The sequence below is a fragment of the Vitis vinifera genome, chromosome 4 (genome assembly GCF_030704535.1).
Source record: "Vitis vinifera cultivar Pinot Noir 40024 chromosome 4, ASM3070453v1".
In the NCBI taxonomy this organism is placed as follows: domain Eukaryota; kingdom Viridiplantae; phylum Streptophyta; class Magnoliopsida; order Vitales; family Vitaceae; genus Vitis; species Vitis vinifera.
Genome location: NC_081808.1, coordinates 9,090,994 through 9,111,347, shown reverse-complemented (window position 1 = coordinate 9,111,347; position 20,354 = coordinate 9,090,994). Strand labels below are relative to the sequence as shown.

General features: G+C 37.9%; 1 protein-coding gene across 2 annotated transcripts in view; it reads right to left on the bottom strand.

Annotated features, from left to right (window-relative positions):
* Positions 1-20,354, bottom strand: part of LOC100257283 (structural maintenance of chromosomes protein 3) — a 54,220-nt gene that overhangs the window by 19,947 nt on the left and 13,919 nt on the right. For both annotated transcript variants that reach the window (XR_785613.3, XM_002273282.5), the window contains exons 3-16: positions 18,990-19,028; positions 18,810-18,877; positions 18,637-18,708; positions 17,620-17,699; positions 17,438-17,516; positions 17,227-17,344; positions 16,961-17,136; positions 12,650-12,895; positions 12,426-12,547; positions 11,084-11,228; positions 3,238-3,410; positions 3,021-3,120; positions 2,321-2,457; positions 1,978-2,179 (exon numbers count right to left, since the gene is read on the bottom strand). Coding sequence is in view for 1 of the 2 variants with exons in the window: in XM_002273282.5 (XP_002273318.1) it covers positions 1,978-2,179; positions 2,321-2,457; positions 3,021-3,120; positions 3,238-3,410; positions 11,084-11,228; positions 12,426-12,547; positions 12,650-12,895; positions 16,961-17,136; positions 17,227-17,344; positions 17,438-17,516; positions 17,620-17,699; positions 18,637-18,708; positions 18,810-18,877; positions 18,990-19,028 (1,757 nt within the window). In the remaining variant the exon portion in view is untranslated. The remainder of the gene's footprint in view (positions 1-1,977; positions 2,180-2,320; positions 2,458-3,020; positions 3,121-3,237; positions 3,411-11,083; positions 11,229-12,425; positions 12,548-12,649; positions 12,896-16,960; positions 17,137-17,226; positions 17,345-17,437; positions 17,517-17,619; positions 17,700-18,636; positions 18,709-18,809; positions 18,878-18,989; positions 19,029-20,354) is intronic.

Sequence of the window (20,354 nt, the reverse complement as noted above, 5' to 3'; positions counted from 1 at the left end):
AATCAATTGAGGATAAAGATTGCAAATCACTCAATAAGACATACTCATAAAATCTATATGTATGTCATGAACAGAGTAGATCAAAGTAGAAGCACCTGAAAAAGGAGACAGTGAAGTACACATGAAGTATACAAGTAGCATCCACACAGGCTAACAAAAAGAAAGAAGGAGAAACAAAAAACAACCTTCCTCTCCTTATAAAGAACTCAGCCAATCTACAAAGCATACCCTGGTCACAGCTAAAGCATTTATGTACAATCGAACCCACTCCAAAAAGATACTCATAAGGAGGACTTAATTGTTTCATCTAACTGTTCTGCATCTTCAAAAGCCCTCCTATTCCTTTCATTCTAAACAAGCACAAGGGAGCAGCCCTCCAAGCTTTCTTCCTCTTCTTCCATATGATCTCTCTATCTCCCAAATTTTCTCTTTCTTTGCACAATTTGATATTATTTTCAACTTCTACAAGCTCATTAGAAAATTCATCAATGTATCCATATATCTATCTATATACTTCTCATAATTATTTTTTATCATACAAAATTACCAACAAGAATTTGGATCTTTTTATGAACTTGATATTGATGAATCCATGGATCTAGAAATTCATTTCAGACAATAGGGGATCTGAAGTTAATCCTCTCATACCTAATTGGTGTACCTGAGATGCATTTCCTCTAGCTCCTGTGAAAGACATTATGTGGACTGGATTTAAGGGTCAGTCATCCTAAAATTAGTATTCATTTCCTGTCACAAATATTCACATTAAGCATATCATATCTCAAGATTGGTCTAATTTTCCTACCACATGCATGCTCCCATACTTCCAATTGAATGAATGTGAGTAAAGGATCCATGAATGAAGATAGAAAAGTAGAGTTCTAACCATAACTAAATCTTCAATTCCAAGTTATTAGGGGGGAGATTGAAGCAATCTAGCTATATACATGTGGGGTAGAAACCCCAACACACAACAAGTATATAAATTCCACTATAACGCAAAAAACAACAAAACAAAGATAAAACACCTTACACTAGCCCAACCCCTCTCCAAACAGCCAATGAACTCTAAGAAAAACTAGAACCCTCCAAGGAATGCCTGAAGCACTGAAACAAAGATTTGAGGAAATACTCTTCCAAAGTTCTATTACTAAGTGATAAGATGAGGCACTCATCTAAAAACAATATACAGCCCTGAAACCTAATGAGAAACATACAAAATAAGTTAAACATGAGGATGCCATATTAGACTAGATTGTATCCTTTAATTTGTTTTTCCTTTTAATTTCTTTTACGCTTGAGGCATTAAAATTTTCTGAAGAACAAAAGGTTTTTCAGCATTCATCATTATGTTTTAAAATGCCATCTCAAAATCTAAAAACAATTGAATCTAGTATTATTAATGAGGCCAAAACCAAGAAAGTGGGTTCTTGGAAGCCGTCTGACACACAAAAAGGACCTAGCTTACAGCCTCTTGAGTAGAAGTCAACTTCAAGAGGACTCCAAGATCCACCAATAAAGTGGATTTCCTAGCAGAAAGGGGTCATAATTGTTTAGGTTCCTTCTCTCTTTTTCTCTTTCTTGAAGTACAGCCTTCTCTGTTGTACTAGTCTTTTTTCCCCCATTTTTATCAAGAAAAAGAAACCAAAAAAACAGACCAATTAAGTCTTGAGGTGAAGAATGAAAAGTACAAACAATAAATCTTTTCTTGAATCAAGAGCACAGCATGAACAGGAACAGGAAAAATACCAACAGAAAACCAGCAAAGAGACGTAATTAATAAACTTATTGGCTATCTTTGTAGCCTCAACCAAAGAAACTCATCATAAAGAACTATTTTAGAGATCATCTACATGTAAATTGACACTTTTAGAGGAAAACCACGAGTAAATTGCAGAAAATTTGATGTAACTCAAACATTGATCTGAAATATAATCTCATGTTTCAAGAGAAAACAGGAGCACAACAAAGGCAAACCTGGGCAAAAGCTGGAGTATAATTAGGTGAGAATTTCAATTTCTTCAATAAAGGTATCACATCAGAGCTCTGCGGATAAGCCACATGTGGAGCCTTCACCCTATTCAGTGGTATAAAAGTAACCCGTCCACCTTTCAATGCATTAAGGTGCCTAATTATCTGGGTTGATACTTCATCAGTTTCAACCACCACATGGAATAAGCTGCACAAAGAGCCATGAGAAATTCAAGCACTGAATGCACATAGAATTAGAAGTCAACAATTTACCAGCTGAGGTGGCTTGTCAGAAAGATATCCTAATAATGCAGAATTGGGACAGGACAACAATGAACTGTAGAACTACCTGTTTCCAGCAGTAACTTCGACAGCAGTGAAAAATTTTTCATCACAGTCAAGTAACTCAAAAATTGGACCAAAGACTCCATGAATTTCAAACTCTCTGCATATCCTCCGAACAGAATTCAGTCCTCTCCTAATATCCTGGGTGTATTAATAAATTTTAGAAAGAAATGGAAACAAGACAACAGATATCTAGCAGAAGTTCTTTAAGAAAGAATATTTAACAGTGCATCAAGCCAATGGAAGAAAAAAAAAAGCGAAAGAAAGAAAGAAAGAAAGAAAGAATACTCAAGCAGTCATGATTAGAGCCTTGAGAAAATATCAATATCAACTGCCACCACAATAATGAACACAAAAACAATTCATTGTAGGAACAATAAATTACTTGATTAAAAGAATCACTAAAAAAATAGCATAAGAGGAGAACATAAATCAGCCTATCCAACAGAATTAACCCAACAAGATGACTCCCTCCATCACTCTTTTTCTCATGAGATTTTTCGTTATATCATTCTCCTCATTACTCATAACATACACACTAAAACCTTAATAACAAACATATCAATAGTACTGCAGCACACATCACTTATAACATGGAATGAAAATCCCTAGCTAGACAGATCATCATCAAGGTTCACTCAGGGATATTGACAACCTTATTCTGCAAATCAAAACCTGATACAAGTCAAGGAAGAATCACTCACACCAGGAGTTGCATGGTCAAGACTCTTTTCGGCTTTTACAACTTCTGTCTTTAGCTTATCAATTTCAGCAGAGAGTTCACTTTCTTTCCCCCATAAGGACCTAAACAAAGAAACACTCTTGATCATATTGACATGCTTTGCATCAACTATTCCTAAAAGAAAATTACAAAATAATTTTTGTCTTTTCATGATAGACCACAAAGTTACAAAATCATACTTCCGCTCATCCTGCAGCTTGTCTCTCTGTGCCTTGTAATCGTTGAAACCATCACGAGACTGAGAGATGAGTGATTGTAACAATTCGATTTCCTTTTTGCGACTATCAATGTAGATATCTCTTTCTTTCACCTCGGCATTGAGTTGATGAATTTCATCCTGGAGTTTTTTCTCCTGAAACGTGCAAAAGTAGGAGAGAGTTAGTATACAAAGGAAAAATCAATAGAGCAATATGATTTATTTAGAAAAAGACTTAACCACCCCCAGACAAAAGATACAAGAAATTTATGCACAAGAAAGCTCCACTGTAGAATAAAAACTGTGGGGTAAGTAGAGAGACAAATGACTCAGTAACATGTATATCTGATTCTGACTGCTGGTTGTCCCCAACAGCACCAAGCAATCCACTAAACACATAAAAGAGACCTAAAAGGATCAAGGAATGCACTAAGAAAAGAAAGACCAGCTACCATGAAGGTGAGCCATCAATAGGTTGATCTGGTCAAAATGCAACGAAAGATATAACATAAGAAAGGGCACACTATGCACCACTGAGAACAACAGATGAAACAGTTTCAAGAGTTCCAATCAATGAATGACTTCATGCAAACAAGAACCAGGCACAAGCAGATACTAAGGGAGTAAGGATGGACCTATGGAAGAAAATGCTGGCTGCCACAAGCAGCCACCTATGTGAAATAGCTACAATGCAACAAAGAGTTTAGTGAAACTGTGTTGTTCCAAGCCCTGCACCAACTTGTGCAAATGTCACCCAATGTTTTTTTTTTTGATCAGAAACGAAAAGGATTATATTAATAAAAGAACAAATACAGAAGAGAAAAAAGAACCAACAGAAAGAGAAAAAAAACCAAGGGAAGGATGAGAGGTCCTTCCTACACAAGAACCAAGGAAAACACCCAACAATAGAAATCTAAAAACAAAAGAGAACCCAACAAACTTCAAACTCTTGAAACGCAAACCCCAATCCAATTGATTTGTAGAATGCTTAGAGGAACTCCTCTAAAAGCTTCAGTACAAGAAGCCCATAGAGAAGAGTAAAACCGAATCAAATCCCAAACCACCTCTTCCGTTCTCCCTTTATCCTCAAAGATTCTATTATTCCTTTCTTGCCACACCATCCAAATCAAAGTAAGGCAAGCAATTTGCCAAAGAATCTTGCCTCTTACTGAGTTCCCCAAGCCTTTAAACGAAATAACCAACATATCCTCAATGCTCCTTGGAGGAACCCAAATCACACCTACTAGATTGAACAACCTGTGCCAAAGTCCAATGGTGATAGGACAATGAAGAAAAAGGTGGTCAATCGACTCTCCATTTCCTTTGCAAAGAATGCACCATTGAGGACAGAGGGCTTTGTAGGGTCTTCTCAATTGCAACTTGTCATTAGTGTTTACCTTCCCATGTGCTACTAACCAAGCGAGGGCCTTAACCTTTGAAGGGACTTTTGAGCTCCATAAAAACTTGGCCGGAAGGAACATTAAAGGATTTGAATCTCTTGACAATGCCTAGAAAAAAGATTTTACTGAAAACGAGCCTGACGAAGACAAAGACCACGCTCTTGAGTCTGATGAAGAAGGGGAAAGAAGCACAGAATGAAGAGAGGACATTAATCTCTGAAGGAGATCAATTTCTGAATCCGTTAGATTGCGGCGAAAGTTAAAATTCCAAGACAATGGAAAGGAATTGCCAAGGACGTTTGAGACAGTAAGGTTTCTCACAGAAATAACTCTGTAGAGTTCAGCAAATTGAGCACACAAAGTTTGGTTTCCCCACCAAAGATCTTCCCAAAACCGAATTCTCTCCCCATTGCCCACCACTAGGCGAACAAAAGGGGAGAACTCTTGGAAAACTTGAGCAATAGCCTTCCAAGGACATCTGTGAGACCATCTAACCACCATGTTGGCGTCCCATCCATTAGGATGGGTCCCATATATACTCGCAATAACCTTATGCCAAAGACCGCTCCTTTCTCTAGGAAACCTCCAAAGCCATTTCCCTAAGAGGGCACTATTTCTCATAGAAGTCTTCCCAAAGCCCAAACCTCCCATCTCCCTTGGTCTACTGACAACCTCCCATCTGATAAGGTGATCTCTCTTCCTTTCCCCGGCCCCAGACCAAAGAAAATCCCTTTGCATCTTCTCAATCTTTGAAGCTATAGATACAAGGATTTTGAAGAGGGAAAGGAAGTAGCTAGGGATGTGAGACAGACAAGACTGAATTAGAGTAATCCTCCTTCCCAAAGACAAATAGGCATTTTTCCACCCATCCAACCTCCTCGAAATTCTCTCAACCACTGGATCCCAAAATCCTATTGTCTTTGGATTCCCTCCTAAAGGAAGGCCTAAATAAGACAAAGGCCACTTTGACACTCTGCACTCCAAAACCAAAGCCAAACTAGACAACAATTCCTGCCTAGTGTTAATACCTGAAATGGTGCTTTTTTCTAAGTTGATTTTTAAACCAGATACTTGCCCAAAAACCATAAGGATAATCTTAAGGTTTTGAAGAAGATCCAAAGAGGCTTTAGAGAAAAATATGGTATCATCAGCAAACTGTAACAAGGACACTCTAGTCCTATCCCTCCCCACAAGGAAACCCTCAGTTATCCCAGTTTCCTCAGCTCTAATCATCAACCTACTTAGAACATCTGCTACTAGAGTGAAAAGGAAAGAAGAAAGAGGATCTCCCTGTCTCAATCCTCTAGAGGCCTTAACCCAACCCTTTGCATTCCCATTAACTAGGATAGCAAAACTAGAAGAAGATAAACAGCCCCTCATCCAAGATCTCCATTTCTGGCTGAACCCCTTCCTTTGAAGCACATGATCTAAAAAACCCCACTCCACATGATCATAGGCCTTCTCAAAATCAATTTTGAAAACTACCCCTTCCTCTCCTGACCTTCTTTTCTCATCCACCACTTCATTGGCTATCAATACAGCATCCAAAATTTGTCTCCCTTCCACAAAGGCTCCTTGCGAGCCAAAGATTGTTTCATGAAGAACTTTGCGTAAACGCCCTGATAAGACCTTAGCAATTATCTTATATAAACTTGTAACCAAACTAATAGGTCTATAATCTGAGATTTTGAAAGTTTGGCTTTTCTTAGGCACCATAGCAATGAAAGTCGCATTTGTGCTTCGATTTATTACCCCTTTAGTGTGGAACTCAAAAAACACCCTCATGAGATCCTCTTTTATCACATCCCAACACTCTTGATAAACTGCTAAGGTAAAGCCATCAGGGCCAGGGGCCTTTTCCCTATTCAATTGGAAAACTGCCATTCGAACCTCCTCTTCCGAAAACGGCCTATCCAACCAAATTGCACTCTCTTCAGAAATAGGGGCCCAATCAATCCCTTCAATCTTCCAAGAATCACCTTCGGGTTTGGAATAAAGATTCCCAAAGAAATTTACAATCTCCTCAGAAATAACCTCAATGTTATTTAAAGTCTCCCCCCTCTCAGAAATCAGAGACTTTATAAACTTCCTGCTTCTTCTTCCAGTGGCCACTCTGTGAAAAAACTTAGAGTTGCAATCCCCTTCTTTAATCCACTTAACCCTAGATTTTTGTCTCCATTGTACCTCTTCCTTCAATAACAAATCCTCTAACTCCTTCCTTCTTAAGATCCTTTCCGAGACCAACTCAAGATTTAAATTCCCTTCTTGTTCAATTCTATCAATTCTGCCTAAGTCCGTAAGAATATGCTTTTTCCTCTCTCTTAAATCTCCAAAGACCCTTGTATTCCACTCTTTCAACTTTGATTTAATAAACTTTAGTTTCCTCATAAATTTGTGACCTTCCCAACCCTCAACCGTACACTCTTGCCACCAATCTCTAAACTTCTCTTTAAACTCAAGATGGAGCAACCACATATTCTCAAACCTAAAAGGAGTCGGCCCCCACATAAAAGGATTAGTTTCCAAGCAAATTGGGCTATGGTCAGAGGTCCATCTAGGAAGGGCCTCTTGAATATTTTGAGAGAAAAAAGAATCCCACTCAGAAGAGAACAAAAACCTATCTAACCTCTTGCAAATAGGATCGACTTGCATGTTTGACCATGTAAAAGCCGCATTCCTAAGAGGGGGGTCCAACAAACCACTTTCCCTTATAAACTCGTCAAAGCGCCTCATGTTGACAGTTAGCCTAGAATCACCCATCTTCTCAGATATCCTCCTGATCACATTAAAATCCCCTCCTACACACCACCTTGGGAAAGTCAGACCATGTAGATCTTAAAGCTCCAACCAAAAGTCCTCCCTCCACACTGCCTTATTCGGGCCATACACTGAGGTTAACCAAAAAGACTCTTCCTCATCAGAGTTCAATTTTACAGAAACAGAGAAGGATCCTAACACCTTCTCTGAACAATTGAACTTAACTGAATCCCACAAGATCACAATCCCCCCCGATGCCCCACAAGCAGGAAGAGCAACCCAATCCAGACTTTTACCTTTCCAAATACTACTCACTAACCTCCTATCCCAAATTTCACGCTTTGTTTCCTGAAGCATCACCACATCTGGGTTTTGAGTACTTAAAAATCTTCTCACAGTCCTCCTTTTCTTCCTAGAACCTAAACCTCTTGTATTCCAGCTTAAAATCTTCATGAGAACAATCACAACCCGACACAACCCGCACCCAGGACTAATCCTCTCCTCGAGTTCCAGAATCCTTTTTCTTCTTTCTTCTGGAATAAACCTTGTCCGCAGAGAGAGGATTCCTATTCTCTCCTTCCACTCCTTTCCCATTATCCCTGACAATTCTAACCCTCAAACACTCCAGAACCGACTGAACCTTGACCATCTTTCGAGGCGTAAGCCCCTCAACCTGAAAACCTTCCAGTGGGAGAGTGGAAGGTTCTTGCACTGGGAACGAAGCCTCACCTGAGACACCACGCACACCTCAAGGTTGCTAAGAGTTTCCCTAAGGAAAGGTCGGTCTTTAGATTTTTGGTTAGAGGTTTCTAGGGGTACCACCACACCATTCGAACAGGACGCACCACCACGATGGTTATCATACACCACAGGAGAGATAGAAACAGACCCACGCTGAAAAGCGTGGCTTGACTCCAACGGATACGAAGAAGAAGAGTGAACACAAAAAGGATGAACCAAAGAAACCGAGGTTTCGGGAATAGGATTTGGCTCAAAAGCCCCAGACAGAGGAAGATCTCGCTCAGAAACAGCTGAGAAAGGATTACGCACCTCATTGATCAATTTGCATTGCAAAATCCCCTCTTCTCCCTTTGTCTCGCCGGTGGAAACTTTGGATGTTTCCAAACCAGTGGAGAAATCGCTCTTTCTGGAGTGAGATTTGCCCCGAGAAATGTCTCGATTTGTCTCCAGTGAGCCACCTCCTTCAAAGCTATGCTTCAGGGAAGAAAACGCCTCGTCAAATCTCGGCGGCCCACTTCTTGCTCTGCGCCTCACGGAGACTGGAGATCCCTTCGTCTTTGACGACACTTGAGGAAGACCTTCCGATGCTTTATTCTTTGCAGAAAGCCCTGGTCTTTGGAGCTTTGAAGACGAAGAAACAGCTGGGCCACCATTTGAAGATCCTTTATGGGTTGGACCCGCTATTGGCCCAAAATCCTTAGCCCCAACTTGGGCCCAAACAGAACGGGCTTCACGGACGTCTGGTGTTGGCCCGAAATTACTTCCCGCCATTGGGCCCAACACCCATCTTCCCTTTCCTTTCTCCCCCTTAGCCGATTTTGAATCTGAAGAGCTAAAATGGAGACGATGACGGGGCATCCATCTTTGACAGTCACTGGTCCTGTCAATAGCTCGTAGCCCCTCAACCATCTGTGGCTTCTGCAAGAAGCAACCCCCGGCTGACCTCAGCTCGTCCTTGCTACGACTCGACTCAGGCTTTATAGAGTCTCCTCCGTCGTCTTCTCCGTCATCTTCTCCGGTGACTGTAACTGCAACCGTGTATGTCCGATCTCCATCTTCTACCTCTAATAGCGCTGGAAGCACGACCTTTGGAAGCATTTCCACCCGCAATGTTACTTTCGACAAATCAACAAACTTCAAGGAATTTCTTGCCACCTTCGTTACCCTCCCCCACTGCTGCAAAACGTGACTCAACTGCACCTCATCCCATAGGTGGAAAGGGAGACCTCTTAGTTCCAGCCACCCCCGTCTAAATTTTCCCCTAACCACTGAGTTCTCTTCTGGCGACCATCTCCTCAGAGCAAAAACCTCTCCTCTCACTGTGAAACTACCTCTTTCTTGAAACCACTGAGTTTTCCTTGCATTTTCCACAAAAAAACACCCTTTGTAAGCAGAAATGGGTGTTACAAATACCATTCCTTTCATCCCCACCCTTCTCGCTATAGCTTTTCCAACCTCACACCAGTCTCGTATTTCTCCTTTGCCTTCACAAACCACCGCTCTTGCCCATTTTCCAACTGGCATCCCTGCACCATTCCTTGTTCCTTTCTCTGCAACCACTTCAGCGTAGGTCCTCTCACCTCTGTACATTCCTTTACTCTCTTGAGGCTTGTTTTGCGTCTCCTGCGATTCTCTCCCAACTTGAACAGAGATCTCTTGGACTGAAGCAATCACCTTCCTGAGGTTTTCCCACCCACAGCCATTAACACCTCTTGGAACAACTAAGACCAAAGGTTTTCTCTTTGCACTGTATTCTGTAATTTTCATATAACACCCTCTGCTATTAAAACATATCTCCATCATATGAGTCCTGGTCTTGCCCCTCATTTTCCGAATGTAACCCCTCGAATCCTCCAACTCCACAGCTTTCTCTAATTGCTCCACTAGCCAACCCGTCTCCTCCTCTCCAAAATCTAAAGAAACCACAAAACCTTGGCTTCTCTCTGTTATTGAAAGCCATTTTCCTCCATTGTAATCTTCAGACTTCACCTGGAAAATCTTTCTCTCCACTACAACCGACTGATTTCGAATCATAGACATTTGTACTTTAATTTATTCTATCCCTGTAGATTTGGAGGTTTGGCTTATTCATGGTGTCCCATAATTCTCTAAACCCCACCTTCAATGTCACCCAATGTTTAACCATTGCAGTTTACTCAATAACTCCATTCATTAAAGACAACAGTGCAAGAGGTGGGAAACGACATGTTCAAAAAAGAGAGAGAAAATACATTTGCACAATGGAAATGAATACATGCATCTGACACCAAGCAGTCAAGATCAAGGCTCCATTCGGTGAAGTAGTTCAGCATTGATCCAAATCACCCTTTAAAAAAAAGGCAACACCTTCTAATTACAACCCAAAATTTTCAGCCTACTACAATTAGATAGAATATGTTGTAATTATCTTGAATTATAGCTTGACAACAAAGATAACCAATTTATCATGTAAATGGTGCAATTTGATCTGATCTTCCCAGTCAGTGAGATTACAGCTGAAAAAGAGAAGAATAAATGAAAATAAGCAATATAAGTGAGCTTAACCATTAACTCACAAATGTTTCCTACTTCAACTCTCATTTGAATCTCAATCACTTGAACCATTTCTTTGATTAGCATCTCTACAAGCGTGACTTTAGGGTGGGACAAAAATACTTAATTCCCTATTGTGTCTTGACCAAGTAGGATGAAAAAATGGTGTTTGTATCCATGCATCATATACCTAGATACAACAATATTACATTAAAATGAAAAATCAATAAGAACGGTTAGCTGAATCATTTACAAGAACAAATCAATAAGAACAGTTAGCTGAATCATTTATAAAACCAAGACAAAATAAGTGTTTCATCCATGTAATATGTACCAGCACAAACATTAAGGTGAAAGTGAGACTCTAGATTCTTACAACAAATCATTGAGAATAGTTACCTGAACCATATTCGAAGAACGAACTCGTTCAAGATCATCAATTTCCTTTTGAAGCCATTTATCACGTGAAGCTTTGCTAGAAAATTGAGTAGCTCGACCTTGTTTTTGATAAAGAATGCTAAGCTGCTTTTCACGCTCCATTATTCTATTTGTCATAGGGAATATTCACACATAAATATAGTATAAAAGCAACCCAAAGCTTTCTCCAAATCACATACTAAATGCAATTCTTTTAGGCATATGCACTCTACAAATAATAAAGAGAAAGAATATAACAATAAAATGCCACTATGCCAAAGTTCAATGAAGGGATTAGGTAGCACAATGCCATAGGATGCTTCAAATGAGCCTCCTCATGGGTTTATATAGAGCCTAGGAAGCTTTTGGAGACTCCTGGAGCCATCTACACTAAGCCATTGGAGGAAAGAGTGCGGAAAGTTCTAGAGATGCCTAGAGATGTCCACACATCTCTACACTATAGTGGAAGGCATGAGAGGAGTCCAAGGCTTTCTAGAGAATTCTAGAGATCTCTTGTACATAGGGTTGTACATAGAATTGTGTAGGGTATTCTAGAATCTTCTTAATTTGGAAGGAACCCTCCAAGGTTCTAGAGAGTTCCATTGGTGCCTATAAATAGGTGAGGGCCTCATTTGGCCAAAGCACCACCCAAATCACTTCCTAACCAAGCAAGTGAATTCCCAAAAGCACTTGTAAAGGCTTCCTTGAGTAATAACAACTTCCATTCTTTAAGAGTTGCCTACTACGCCTTCTAAAGCTTCCGAGTTGTGAGCGTCTTAGCCTAGCAAGCTAAGCATTGAGAGTAAGGCTGACTTAACAAGATTAAGGGTCTTGGCTTGTCTAAGTGCCGCACGAGCTTAGGAAAAGACTAAGTCCGTGACAACAAGCTAAGAACAGAAGAAAATTGTTGACAATTGCAGAAACTGTAATTCTTTGCTTAATTGGCATCACAAAAGATGTGAAGCCAATTTTGGATGGCACAACCAACAATGTGGCAACTGCACCTGTGCAGAAACATAGATTCGATATCGCACCCAGTGTAAATGAAAGTGTGTTCCAGCTGGAATTGGATTGCCGCAGCTGGCATTAGCCCATTAGCACACAACTCAATGCAAAGTCGTATCCCAACTACTAGGGTTAGGGCTAAATGAATCCCTTCTATCTATTCCAGGCAAAAACTAGGATAGGATACTAAGATATCTTTACAGAGTGAAAAAAAAAAAATATTAACAAAGAAAAGATGTGCACTGTTAAAAACCTGAAATGAAGTATATAAACATGCCTTTTATAATTGTTCAAGTGGTAAATTGTTCGGCAAACATACCCTTTAGATATCTCCTTCTCCTCTATGACTTTCTCATCGTACAAAGGAGTAATTTTGTGAAGCTCCTCTGTTGAGTCTTGAATTTCTCTCTGTAGAATCTCAAGCTGTTTTGCTGCATCCTCCTGGAATCATGAAAATACAAATGCAGCACCATTCTCTTAAAACTTTTCTTCTCTTAAAACTTTTTGTTATAAAGTATTAACTGGACTTTATTAGAAGAATACCTTGGCCTTAATATTCACAGACATTTTTTCTCTTAGATCTTTATCATCAAGTTCAAGCTGTGTGCGCTTCTGTATTGCCTCAGATCGCTGCTTGTCAGTTGATTCTTTCTCTTTGTTTAAACCTTGAACATCTTTTGTTAGATCTTTATATGTCTTATCCAAGTCCTTAGACTTTTCATGGGCTTCCAGAACACTGTTATACATCCTTGTAGACGTTTCAGAAACTTTGGTTCGAGCCTCTTCAACCTGAATTAAGGGAAAAAACATAGATACAAACATCAAGATATTTCCGCCATATAAAACAATCAACAAGAGCAGTGCTCGGTTAGAGCTTAGTGCGTAAAGACTCAAAGCATTTACAAAGTAACAATAAGTTAAATCCACAAAAATTTGCTCGCAAGCCATATTGCAATTCAAAAATTAAAAAAAATAAATAAAATAAAATAAAATAATTTTTGCACTCCAAGCAAAGAGTAAGCAAGATAAGATCAAGAGCAGGTCGCAGCTCATAAGCAATTGATGCAATTTAACAAAGGAACCCATACAACTGATTTACTAAAGTAAGGCAATGCAAAGCAAGAATACTGAAGAAAAACATTTTTCTTCCCAAGGGAGTCTAAATTGTATAGAAGTAAAATTTTATTCATCATAAAGAGTCAATACTGAAATAAAAATTAGAAACATACCAATACATATAAATAATATACACATTTATCTAATCATTATATAAAAGGAACTTCATTCACAGTAAAGAAAGTTACAAAGATGGACTATCCTCCAAACCAAAATAAATACAGAGATATGAAACAGGAAGAACCCCCAAAAATCCAACAAGAGAATCCAAGCAAAGTAAAATCAACTCAAACAGGGAAAAACTTCTCAATAAAATTCCCTGTGCCGAAATTCCATTTTTAGCCAACTTTTCAGATAAGGAATTGGAAGAAATTAAAATGTACAAGTGGGGTTAATTTGGTAAATGCCATGGATGTTTAGAAAACTAAGGAGCCTAAATCAGAATAGGTCAAGGTGTTTGGAAAAATATATATATATATACATCCCTACAATTGAATGGAAGATCTCTCATATGCTCGTATATATAGATCTATATGAGATTTTAGTTTAGCTCGTATATATAGATCGATATGAGATTTTAGTTTAATCTTTAAGTTTTCAGATTTTTATTTACCAAATTTTTTCCTGTAGAACTCTGACTTCCCATTATTTCAAAAATCTTCCACCCTTTAAATTCCCAATGTTGCTGACAATCCTCATCCTAAAACACCATCCTCTTAATTAGAATGATTATCTAGTTTTAACAAGGGTAACAAACATTGTCAATTACTTATTATATCCGTGTGTTTTCAGTGTTTTGTTAATTGCGAGAACATTTTTTTTAAACAACAAAGAACATCTATTTATTGTTCTCTGATATCAACCTGATCTTTAACTCTGCTTTCTAAAAACATAAAACAAATTTTTTGAAGTTTTCATTTTTTTTTCCCTGCTGGGCCATAAGGACTTTATTCAAAGTGCATAATAAAAAGGGAATCACCCTATGTACATAGAAGGTATATAATGAATGCCTAAGGCATTAGCAACACGTTAAACCCCTACCTAAATAGTCAACTAGATTTAGAAAGGATACAATGTTACACTTAAAACCATATCAGACAAGATAGCAGAGTGCGTCCAGAGAGATTTTTCTATTTTAGTTCCCAGCTCTCTACATCCTCAAAATCATGATTTAAAATGTTGAGAAATATCAGCAATTTTTCGCCGAAATATCGGGTATCAGCACCCCTCGACACGATATTGACATCAATAGCTTGGTTGAAGGATTTTTCATTATTTTCCCTCCTTTATCGTCAATCTATAGGTGATATTTCTGATATATTTCAGCCCTCAAGCAATAAGTCAGCAGTCCTCTTTCGGTCAAAACTCTTTTTTGGGTTACTGGGCCAGAAATCAACCCATGGAACTGGGGCCAATTCCACTCCATGCGCCTGTGCTCACTGTCAGCTGCAAAGGCCATTAAATATGGCATTGCCTTTTCTCCCACTTCTGATGTGGGATTGCTTAAGGCTAAATAGAAAAAACACCTAAATATGTAACTATTGGTTTCGAACCAGTGACCTTAATAAGATTGAAGTGAACCATCCCTACCATTAGACCAATTGTACTTTGTTGATATCAATTCAAAGAAAAGAAACATCTATACATATACTGATATTTTATATACTATATATTATGAATTAATTAAAATAAAATTATTATAAATAAACTAATTTTAATTATTTTATTATATATTTTCTATAATAATTTAATACAAAACTAATATAAATTTATAAATAAAATTGTCAACATTTTTAAATAAAAAATACTTATCTATCATTTTTTATTTTATATTCTTCAATGTATATCAATTTTTTTGTTAAAACAATTCAATATATGTATTATTATTTTTCTATCATTTTTTAGTTTTTTCCAATATTTCTATGAATTTCTTTATCAATTTTTGTCATACAGGTATTTTGTGTCAAAACATCTACCAATATTTCCTGATATATCCGTAAAATTAAGTTACCGACATATCCACTAAAACCAATACTTTCACCCTTGCTCAAAACAGCTTGTATTATGCTCTCTTTCCAGATGAAGAAAAAGGGATAAGAGGGATAATCCACTAAAACCTCTTGCACTCTCCCACAAAATTTTCATGTGATCCTAACAACTCCTCGATTGAACTAAGTATCACCCACATCACACTAAAAAGAGAGAATACTATGATAAACTATGCACTATCATACAATAATGAGAATGAGGTTTGTCAATTCTTCACTTGCTTGCACATTAAACACCAACTCATAATTGCCCAATACCACCTTTCAAGCTAATCCGAAGTAAGGATTTCCACCCAAGTGAAGAAACTAACCTTAGAAGGTGCCCAAGGAACTCAAACTTCCTTGGCAGGAAAAAAGCCTTGCACCCTTAGATTCAAAAGGCTATGGAAAGATTTCACCACAAAATTGTTATTTCTATTTAGACTCTATCCCAACCTATGAACACAACCACCCATAACCACCACAGACTAGACTATAAAGAAGAACTTGCCCTAATCCCAACTCCATATCCAAAAAAAATCTCCTAAAATGGGTAAACTAGTGGCCATGGTCACCTCCCCCTGCCAAAAATCAACTACCTAAGCATCACAACAAGAGAAAATACCAAAAACAAAACTGGAAAAGATTCCTTCAACAATCAATCCCCACTCCAAGAATGAAACCAAAACGCTGTTTGAGATCTATCACCAACAATAATGCTTGTACAATCTTGCAATGCTTCTCAACCTTTTCATATAGCCTTCCAGAGACTGATGACATACCCTTCCCTTCCTACCTTTGGTACTAAACCCCCTCCACCTTCCCATATTTTCTTTTGATGACTCTTCTCTGCATCAAATCCCATTCTTTTGCATACCTTGAAGCTTTATTGAGCTCTAAAAGCCTTCTGATTCCCAAGCCTCATTCACTTTTCTCCAAGCAAACAATTGACTATCCAGTCAAATGACACTTTTTCTCCCAGTTACTGCTTCTCTGAAATAAATTCCTCTGAATCTTCTCCAATCTAGTGTTAACTCCAAGCAGGATCAAAAGCACTGACATAAAGTAAATCGAGAGGCTAGAAAATGCGCTTTTGATCAAAGTCAGTCTCCACCCTTGGAAAAAAAATTCCCTTTTCCAACAAGCTACTAAATCCTCCCTCCACTAAATCCCTAGGGGACCCTAATTTGAAGGGAATGCCTAATAGTAATCCTAAATAGATTTCCTTAGTTCGCAACCAAGAATCTTCACAAGCAACTCCACATTCACCATGTCACCCACCAGGATGAGCTCACTCCTATGGAAATCAATTTTAAGGCTCAAGAACACCGTAAAGCAAAACAAAATCGACCTCACAGATAACAATTGATCTCCATCCACATCACAAAAAATAGAGCATCATATGCAAATAACAGGTGAAAAACCAAACATGTCCTAAGCCTCCCCATAAGCCAAACACTTAGCCCCTGGTCATAGAAGCCTTGTCTATAGATAGGCAAGCAAACACTAATATCTAGCGCCTTAAGTGTGTGTGTGTGTGTGTGTGTGTGTGTGTGTGTGTGTGTGTGTGTGTGTGTGTGTGTGTGTGCGTGCTTTTCTTTTGTCAAACCAAGACCATAGTTAATACTCCATGAAGGAAATAAAGTGGACTACTGCAAGAATGATAAAAACAGTTAACATCTTTATAATCCAAGCATCTAAAAGAACTGACCTCCCCCAATTTATGCCTAGCATCATGGAGTTCCTTGTCATAAATAGTGTATTCTAGAGATTTCCGCTGCTTGTCCAGCTGCTGATATTTTCTCAGTTCCTCTTTCTCTTCATCCAGTTCCTTTAATCGCTCATCCAAGTATTGAACGACTTGAATTATCTGCTTTCTCTTGTTACCTAAATGAAAAAAATATATATATTTATATAAATATATTTGTAAGAAACATACGAAATATACAAGAAGCAAAATCCCAAATGGTGACTTACCAGTTTCTTGCATAATTTTCAGACTTTCACGTCGTCTCTCCTCATAAACTCGGGTGCCACCAATTTCCTTCAGCAGATCCAGTCGCTCAGAGTCTTTCATCAATGTTAGTGATGCTATCTGTGAAACATAAAAAAGTGTATAACATATACAGTTCAGCAGATTAAGACAATGTAGATATCAAATCATTAGAAGTGGGCATCAGTGGCAAACCTTCCCTTGCTGCACAACATAGTAAGGATTGGAACGAGAGAAACCAGCACTTTCCAGTAAATTCATAACTTCTGTTTTCCTGGAAATTGCGTTGTCAATTGTCAGTAAAGCTGTAAAGAATGAAAAGCATGATATACAGAACAAGGATTATTTTTTGAACAAAAGGTAAGCATTATGCTTACGTAATATGCTTTCCATCCAAGAAATACTCATCCTTTTTCAGACCAATAGTTCTTCGTAAGCGCACCTCCTCTTTGTCAACCTGCCAAAAGTGCAGATGCTTGAAATAGTTAATGACCAAACAGAAAAAAATGACCCAGGTACCAGAGGACTTGCAACATTTGTTGCACAAGAATCCAGGAAAGAGGATAGGAGCAGAATATATCTATGCATAGGAACACTCGTGACATTACATGATTAGAACAACTATTATTAAATAACTTATTTTCTAATTAATTGACACTTTTATATAACCCACAAGATTACAATATTCTTAACCTTGTCAAGATGTGCATCGCACAAAGGAAGCAAACCTTCCAATGACAATCAACATTGGGTCCAACCAATGCACTCATCAGTATTAAGTTCAAGACCAAACACCACCCCAAAAATACAAAGAATCAGTGCACCCTTTATTGGCACTAGATATCCTAATGCAGAAACATGAAATGACACTTGGAAAAGGTTGTCTGACTCAATCTTTAACCTTGTACTGTTCTCTTTGTTCCTATTGCTTCCAATGGTCATTGACTGAGAAAACAGAAGAAAAAGGCCATATCTAGCATCTGTTAAAAATGAGCTTGCCTTTGTTAATCCATACATAATATAGTTCTAATTCTTTTTGCAAACAAACTATGTTTATGTGATGCTTTTCTTTTTCCTTTTTTTATCCCCAGTAATGTGCATGATGAAGCTGAAGGAAACCTTGGAGAAAAATTATCAAAAATGTCAAGTAATTAGGGAAAAAATAACTAATAATGCTTTAAATATAATATGATTTACATTGATCTTTTCCGCACACAGCAAGAAGCAACACTTACCAGTCTTATGCAACAAAATTGAATTTTCTTATTCACTAGCAAAAATATGCAAGAGATAACTTTATATGAGATGAAATGTAATAGCCCAAAGCTCCACCTCCCACACCCCAAACATTGACCAAATATGGGAATAACAAAACATAAATTACCAAATATTACCGGAATGCGATTGTCAGAATTATCAAACACAATCTCCACAAAAGCGGATAGAACTTGATGTCCTGCACCTTCCTATTAAGTATGAAATATAAAATTATTAAGAACAAAGAAATTGCATAAAATGAAATGCCTAATATGATAGCAAGAAAAGAAAAAAAAGCACAAGAACATACATGAAGTAGTGCATGTCTATCTTCACTGCGCAGGTTTTGGAAGAGATCACTTAGTACGAAACGAATCGCTACAAGTGAGATAAGTTTCAGAACAAGAAAAAAGCAAGTTTGATGTCAATGAGGTTCATGAAAAGCAGAGTACAAAAAGGAAAAATGATATGAAAGTATAAATTCACTCACCATGGAAAAAATTCGTCTTGCCAGATCCATTAGCGCCAACTGAGAAGAACATTATAACATAATTTATTTTAAACCCCCCCAAAAAAAAGAATAAGCAAGATGGGAAACCAGAATCTCACTTGAACATGGTCACCAAAATATTTTAGATAGAAAATTTCATAAAAGGATGGAAATAAAAAGCAGTGAGAATACTACATGGGAAAGATGACAATATTATCACTCTGCAATGGGAAACAAAACAAGCCAAATGCACATTGCTTAGCAAGAGAACCTCCATCGTGGTTAGATAATTGCCGCTGGCAAGAAAATCAGATGGTCCTTAGAACAAGCGTCCACTTTATTATATGCTTTGAAGTTTTTTATTCATTTACACCAAGAAGTAATTCCTTATTTCTCACCAAAGTATAATATTTCAGGCACTTGTGACAAAATAGACCAATATACATGGCACAATATAAGGCAGACTGATAGAGGATGAGAATAATTTAACCAAGAAATTGTACTCGAATCAAGGACACAACATTTAAAATTTACAAAATAACCAGCTCTTTTTATCTAACAAGTTTAGACTCGCATTCCATCACATTGCCACCATCATTGAAGCAAAGGAACCAACAAAAACATAGTGCAGAAGAAAAGAGCAAATGAATAATGTCGAGTCATATAACAGGGCTCTCTATAGCACCAAGATGGCAAAAAGATCCATAAAGGAAACAAATCAGTGATAATGTCATTCTCTATCAAAGAATCTCAAACTAACTTTTGTGAGCATTAGCTAGTCCAAAAGAACCAAAACAACCCATAAAACTAATCAAAAATCATAAATTTTGATATTTAAGGCCATTACGCTGCCATGATTCATCTACAAGGTTTTGGTCAAACCATAAATATTAGCATCAAGTAGAATATTAACTACAATTCAGAAAATTGATTCTTAAAGATTCCCTCAAATGGGGCCAGTGCCAGAACTCAAATGGGGTTCTGATTTGTCCCCTTTTCCCCTTATTCGTGCATTCAATTCTGGAATAACTTCCGTTCAGTCATCCCCCACCTCTGCTCAACCATCTTTGCCCAATTTTGATCCTCCAATTAACCCTTACACAGTAAATGATGTTTTTTTTTTATCAGAAACGAAGAAGATTATATTAATGAAAGAACAAATACAGGAATGAAAAAAGAGACAAGAGAAAGAGAAAAAAACCAAGGGAAGGATGAGAGGTCCTTCCTACACAAATTGAACAAAGGATAAAACTCCCAACATTAGAACTCTAAAAACAAAGAGAAACCCCATCAATCTTCAAACTTTTGAAACGCAAACCCCAATCCAATTGAGTTGTAGAATGTTTAGAGGAACTCCTCTAAAAG